General features: G+C 40.6%; 1 protein-coding gene across 2 annotated transcripts; it reads left to right on the top strand.

The window, feature by feature from the left end:
- Window positions 1-713: 713 nt before the first annotated feature.
- On the top strand, window positions 714-6,344 carry LOC113137664 (serine/threonine-protein kinase pdik1l-B). Of its 2 annotated transcripts, none has more exons than XM_026319492.1 (4): window positions 714-887; window positions 1,308-2,066; window positions 2,587-2,812; window positions 5,176-6,344. In XM_026319492.1, the coding sequence occupies exons 2-4, from the start codon at window positions 1,326-1,328 to the stop codon at window positions 5,418-5,420; spliced, it is 1,212 nt and encodes a 403-aa protein (XP_026175277.1). In that variant the 5' UTR covers window positions 714-887; window positions 1,308-1,325; the 3' UTR covers window positions 5,421-6,344. The 2 variants fall into 2 exon arrangements, with proteins under 2 accessions (XP_026175277.1, XP_026175278.1); XM_026319493.1 differs by lacking the exon at window positions 714-887 and adding an exon at window positions 955-1,203.
- The last annotated feature ends 704 nt before the right edge of the window (window positions 6,345-7,048 follow it).

The raw sequence follows: 7,048 nt of genomic DNA, 5'->3' as shown, positions 1-7,048 counted from the left end.
AATTCTTGTAACCAGGTTATTCTATCTCTCTGTAACCTATGTAGGGAAAGGGATGGTAAAATTATACCCTAATGCTTATGTTGTGGTTTTTTAAATTCAAATGAAACGAGACACATCATTAATGTTGCTATTTCTAACTACAGTACATACAAAATACAATATACCTGTGATAATTATGACAAACTCAAGACATTAAGCACTGTAATTAAGCTAAATCACTTCATCTCATTGAAATACACGAAATGAGCACTTCATTAAGCCTATACCTGTGTAGCTGAACAGGATCCTAATAACACCCTTATGTACTTTAATGTGGAGCACAGTAGAGATGCATCTGACAATAATTAAGTCCAATACAACATTTAATTTCACTTCAATAAGGATCGTGTATCTACACTATATCTACAACTATATTACCAACATCTGTCACGTTATGAGCACCAGATGTTATGGCTGGGCTGTTGGATGTGGGTAATAAAGTGAGTGTACACTGTTATTCCTTAAAATAAATGCTTTTCCCATAACTGTTTCCAGAACTACAATTAGAGCAGGCACCCAGACCACCTGACCAGTTCCTCTTCAGCATCGCCTTCAGCTCCTTGGACAATCCGAATCAAATGACACTCTTTGCTTCTACTACCAACCAATTACAACAGGCGGCGGAAACTCCTTAGCCAATCACGGCGCACGCAAACACAGAGCGGGACGCTCCGAATTTAGACGCGGAAGTTCAGGGGTGTTTGTTCAGTGTTTGTTCTGTGTTTTCGTCTCAGCTGTTTGTTTACAATAAGAAGAAAAATTCTTTGAACATGGTGTGAGGCGACCTGGGAGTGAAGTAGATTTGAGACTCGACAGTCCATTTGTGGCTGAAACCTCTAGTGTTGCGGGTAAGTTTAGAACAACATCAACGAGACCTAATTTTTTGTTTCGCTTCCGTTGTAGAAGCGAGTCAGCGCCATGTTAGCACCTGACGTCATACGGACATTTAATATACTGCTCAAATAACGCACTTCGGTGTTGTTTCTGTTACCTTTGGCCTGAAACTACGAGTAGTTTTGGGAGTGAGCAGCTGCTATCGTTAACTTTAGTAACGTTAACTTACATGTTTACGACGTGTGAATGAACCCCGGTGCAGTTTGATTGTGTGGCCTTCAAACCTAACCTGAGGGACCGCTGGCTAAGTGTCGTTAGCTGTTTTAAAACGTGAGTGCTACGGTAGTTTGTGCTGGGCATTCATGTAGCAGGTATGTACGTTAAATACACGCATTTTAAATCATATACTAACGTCAGTTGTTTTCTCACATCAGGTGGTGCTTGGGTGACAGATGGAGGAACTTTACACTTTAGAGAAGGAGGTAGGACGAGGCAGCTATGGTGTGGTCTTCGAGGGCCATATGGCCAAAAGTGGACAGAGGGTGGCTATCAAGCGCTTACCCTGCAGCAATCCAGAGTGCATTGAACTCTACCTGCAAGAGCTGTGGGCCATGAGAGCCACAGCCAAGAACCATGTCAATGTCATCGCACTCCACAGCTGTCTCCTGCAGACAGGGCCACAAAGTTTGAAGCCCCTAAAGCCAGGGAAACTGCCTGTGTCTCTAGTTGAGAGCGTGCTGAAGGGCAGTGTAGTTAGTGCACCACAAAGTCAGGAGAGGAATAATGCCCAGGCTAACGCCCGGAGGACAACTACCTCTGTCTCCAGTCTTCAAGACAGGACTAACACTGTCCAGGCCAGGGGTAAGCTTCAGGACAAGACTGAACTAAGTGAGCCTGATTCTACAACCCCACAGAGGCCTCAAAACAGAGCCAGGAAGAGACCGGCCCAGAGAGAGGAAGATCAGCCGAGAACCCTGCGATGCCTGGCCCTGTGGCTTGTGATGGAGTACTGTGATGGGGGTGATTTGAATCAGTATCTGCTGTCCAGGCCGCCAGATGCCCAACATAACCACAGTGTGGTTCGACAGCTGTGCAGTGCTGTGGCCTTCCTGCATAGCCTCGGTATCACTCACAGAGACCTGAAACCTGACAACGTGCTGGTCTGTGTCACACCAAAAGGGCCTGTTATCAAGGTAGGCATATTGTTGTTCTTATAAAAAGTTTTTTTTTTTTTGGCTTTTTCATGCCCAGATCTAAGTTTGATAATGGGCTGATTTTTTTTTTAATTTTTAAAAAAAATATATTTTATAATTGATTTATTTATATATTAATTGGTCCATAAAGTATCAGTAAACAGTATTGCTGGGCGGAAGCCTTAATGTGTCAGGTCTCTCTTGCATTTTAACTTCATGCTTATTTTTATTTACAAACAAGCTAAGCAGTTAAAAAATACAAATTTGTCACTGATTGTGAATTATTTGATCATGTCATCCCTACTTTCTATTGACATGTAGTCCAAGTTCAAGTGTCACCAATCCAAAACATCAAATATCTAGACATTATTTTTTACTGTGCACCTTTTCCCCAAGGTATAGCCTTGAAAGATAAAAATCAGAAAGTCTGGTTAACATATTAGTGACAAATGTTGACGAAATGACGAAACATGAAGTGTCACTATTTGATTTTGAAGTAATCTCCCTGTTCGTACTCTAGGTGGCAGACTTTGGTCTGAGCAAGATGAGTGAAGGTCTGGTGGATGGTGATCTGACCAGGCAGCACTTCTCTTCCACCTGTGGCTCTGATTTCTACATGGCTCCAGAGGTGTGGGGTGGCCTGACCTACACAGCCCAGGCAGACATCTTCTCCCTGGGTGTGATGTTTTGGGCTGTCCTGGAGAGAATTACTTTTGTGGAAGAAGGGACCACACAGGAACAACTTGGTAAGTATACAATGGAGAGTTGAGGGCACCAAAACAAGGAAGGTCACATCAGATGAGGGTAGCCAAGATACAAATTCACATTACACTTGTGCAATGTGAATGCAGGTTTTAATATCTATAGATATATAGGGGCAAAGGTAACCAGTATGGTAACACATTAGTTTAGCAATGGCATGTTGTATCCTGCTTACCAATCATGTTGCTTTCAGAAAGGTTGGGTATGTGGTCAGGCAGGCTGAAGATGTGTCACACCGAATCAAGTTTGACTTCATTAACTGGCACGTATTAAAAATGTCACGTTATACATCATACATTCATCAATGATGGATAGTGCAATTATGAATCTAAATGGCAGAGAGGTGAAGGATGATTTATGCAGTGTGTATTCTGATGTGCTAAGTAGGTCTGTTTTTTTATAACAAAAGGTGACAGTATGTAATTCAGCTTCCCTGCACTAGACATGCTGTTGTTGGCAGCATCTGAGCTTATTCTTCAGAATAAGCTGCACTTTTTGATCTTTTCGTTAACCACCTGATCACTGCTGACCCAGTGTTTTTAACGAGCATCAGTATACATTATAACATCAATTACTCTGTGTTTGAACTGGATCATAAAGGCTGCAAAGTCCTGGCTAGTTTGGTTTGAGCAAGGAGAGGCACTGTGCTGAGCATTCAGGTATAGCTGTGCAGAACTGGATTGAGATTTTTTTATCTCTTATTTTTTAAATGTTGTATTTTTCGGTCAGAACCTCATGTGGCCATAGGATCAGGAAGTGTCTTAATGGAACAGGGCACAAGGCCCGGTCGTGCTCTGTGCTCTGCTGTCACAGAGTAATGAAAAGGCAGTTATACAGATGTCTCATTTTATTCTCAAAAAAATGGGTCTGGCCAGTGCCGACCTGCTGGCAGGGGAATATGAGCCATTATTCCCAAGTTTAGTGCTTCAGACCCTCCCCAAGTCACTGATACTCCATTAGGCTGAATGAAACTGGTTATGATTGGAGAGAGAAAGCACTTTCAGTGATTGAAATAAAAAAGGCAAAATGGAATTTAGCAGCCCTGGTCACAATCCTCTTCGTCAGTGAGGAAATGGGAAGAAGCAGCTAGAGGCTTTTCACAGGCAGATAAAATGCTCCATTATTTTACTTTATCCTCTCTCAAGACCCACACACCCACACAGTTATTTGACTAGGCAGGGAAGCGGAGAGAATGTAGTCAAGGAGCAAGGCAGAACCTCATGTGTTTTTCCCCGAGCTGTGGAAGCCCGGTGCCTTTCGGCTTTTTGCTCAGTCAGGCTAGGAATTGATGGCCAGGCCAGAACAGCACTGGACTCTAGACTTCATCTGCAGTGTTCAGATCAGCCTTTTTTGATGACTATCATTAAGGGAAGAATATTTGTACTTGCATAGTGTGTGTGTTGCTAACTGTGCTGCAAAATTCAACTTTGAGATAAAGTATGAATTAATGTATTTGGAATTACTCTCATGGATAATCGTCTGTAATGATTTTTGGGATGCTAACTGTTTTTTTTTTTTTTTAATCTTAATAAATCTAATAATTATTTTTTCAATGAATCATGTTGTCTAGAAAATGTCAAAGACAAATGACAGATTGAAGTTATATTAAAGGCCAGAGTATTATCTTTTCTAATTATTCTGATCAGCAGCCAAAACCCCAAGGGATTAATTTCATAATGGTGTAAAAAAAAAGAAATAGAAAAAGTTCATCTTGGTACTTCAACTTTGCCCAACTACGAAAGTCTGATCAGCCCAATAGACTTGGAACACCTGTGTGGGTGTCTGAAATAATTTCTGTTCAGAGCCTTTGCTGTGGTCAGGTTCATCCCATTTGCTTTAATTATACTAAAGAAGCTAAAGGATCTTTTAACACCTTTTATTCACATTAAAAGCATCTCTGAATATGGTTATCACAAAAAAGTGTTTCCTTTAACTCACTATTTATATTTGGGTAATATTCTGAATAGATGTCACTATGAATATTAGTTCTATGAGATCAGTTTCATTTCACTGAGCTAACTCTTATTTGTTGTGATACTTCCTCAGTTGGGTTCTCTGTTGTCAGATAATTGGGATTGTATTGTTCCTGTTTAATAACAAAACATTCTGTACTGGAGCAACTCATTAACCAACTGTCCCAGTGTGTTTTGAACATCTACCCAATTGTATTCTTAAGAGCACTTCAGGGCTTTGTCAGCAATTACCAAAAGTAGATTTTTCACCAGCTGAGACTTACAAACACAAGTGTGGCCCACAATCAAAGGGATCAAGTGGCTCCCTGTGCTGTCTGTCGTGACTGTCACTCCTGCGTGATGACTATGTGTCTTCCCTGGTGTTTCCCCTCCAGGTGCCTATGTGTGTAAGGGTCGCTCAGGCTGGTTGATGCCGCTGGGGGAAGCTTTGTGGGAGAATGCTGACCTCCAGCTCTGCATCCCTATGAAGTTTAAAAGGGCGCCCCCGCTGCCACCCCCTCCTGGTCCGGCCATGTGCTCCTTGCTTCTGGACATGTTGGCATCAAACCCAGATGCTCGTCCCTCAGCAGCCCAGCTGGAGGCCAGAGTATGCTCTGCTCTCAGAGAAGACTCCCACTGACAGAACGCAATCCTAAGAGACCATAATGGCTATAACCACTATAGCCACTACATGGACATATTCAATTGCACTGCTTCCTACATGGGTAAACAATAGCCACTTTGCTGCCATGGGAGAAGATTAGAAATTAATATAAATATGTATCATTATATAGTATTGTAAGTGCTATTTTTGTCATTGAAACAGCAGCTCACTTAATAAACTGTAGAAAACGAAAGAGCCCTGAGACCCTCTAGTGAAAACCAGTCCACTGACCTTGGGCCACTGACTGCTCAGCAAACAAAACATGCAAAAGTCCACATTGAGATTTATAGTGGGCTTACAGAACCTGTATTTCCAGTAAGCGCTTATGTACTTGACATAAAATACTCAGTGTTGGTGTATATTTGGCTGGAAAAGGCAAGGGATTTGTGGAATTTTTCACTTGTTGACAAGTAAAGATAACATATAGCATTGATTGAACCATCCACTGGGTGTTCAGATGTCTTAAATCTGTAAATAGATACAAAACCCCTGCTCCCAGTACTGCAATGCAGTGTAACAGTCCTGTAATAAATGCTACCTTTGAAATCTTTCTATTGACAGTGTCAGCAACAGTTATCACTTTGAGGCTGTAGCTTGCGGTGGTGTACTGAACTGCATTATATTATTTGGTGTTTGTGGTATATATAATTTTTTTACTTCTTAATGGCACCTAGTACAGCCCCAAAATGTAAAATAGATTTGACTTCAGAGGAAAAACAGCTAAAGCAGTAGTTCAAAACATCTTCACTTGCAGAATTTACTGCAGGGCAGTTGCAGTGCATTTACCTTGCCTTGGTCCTTCTATTTTCTACTTTTTGTGTATTTATTTTCTTGAAAGATAAAGCTATTTATGGATGTAATATTTGCTTTATAAATCAATATAAATGACTTGAAAATGTTTATTTTTTTAAAATGTATTTCTTGACTTTGCCTTTCTTCACTTACAATATTGCTTGAGCTAGGATTTTAAAGTCGTCTCAAACCATATAACTGCAGCATGTCATGTGACATTTGTACTGAAAACTTGCAGCGACTAACGACTGTTAATATACTGTCCCCTCGTGAACAGGAAATTAAAGCCAGGCATTACGGTTTGTACTGATCGTATCTACACCATTTATTATTGATCATCAGTCTTAGTCATACCATAAATTACTACTTATTTGAGAATTTTTCTGCTTCCAGGCTTAAAAAAAGATGACAACTGTGTTAAAAAAAATGCAGTGTCATTAAAATTATTGAATTGAAATCATGTGCTCTATAGTTGTACATCAGTAGTAAGGTTATAAATCTAACATTCATGCTGAAGTCAGGATGATGGGGTTTACAGTATAAATAAATGATTAATACGATGAAAGCAGCCCCCAACGACTTATTTTCCAGCCTGTAAGTCTGTTGAGCTCAGCAGTGTCTGATATATGGATATTAGAGGGACAAGTGGAGATTTAATCCAGGATCACTTTTGGCTTAACACTAACACTAGCATTATTGTGATTTGGTGCTATGCAAATAAATTTAATTATCTCCACTTTGACAACATCCTCACATTGTCAGTGATGGTAACATCATACTGATAATGCTTACATCCTCACTCAGTGATGACG

This window comes from Mastacembelus armatus, chromosome 24, assembly GCF_900324485.2.
Source record: "Mastacembelus armatus chromosome 24, fMasArm1.2, whole genome shotgun sequence".
Taxonomy (NCBI): domain Eukaryota; kingdom Metazoa; phylum Chordata; class Actinopteri; order Synbranchiformes; family Mastacembelidae; genus Mastacembelus; species Mastacembelus armatus.
The sequence above is the reverse complement of the archived record's forward strand: the minus strand, read 5'-3'. Positions and strand labels throughout refer to the sequence as shown.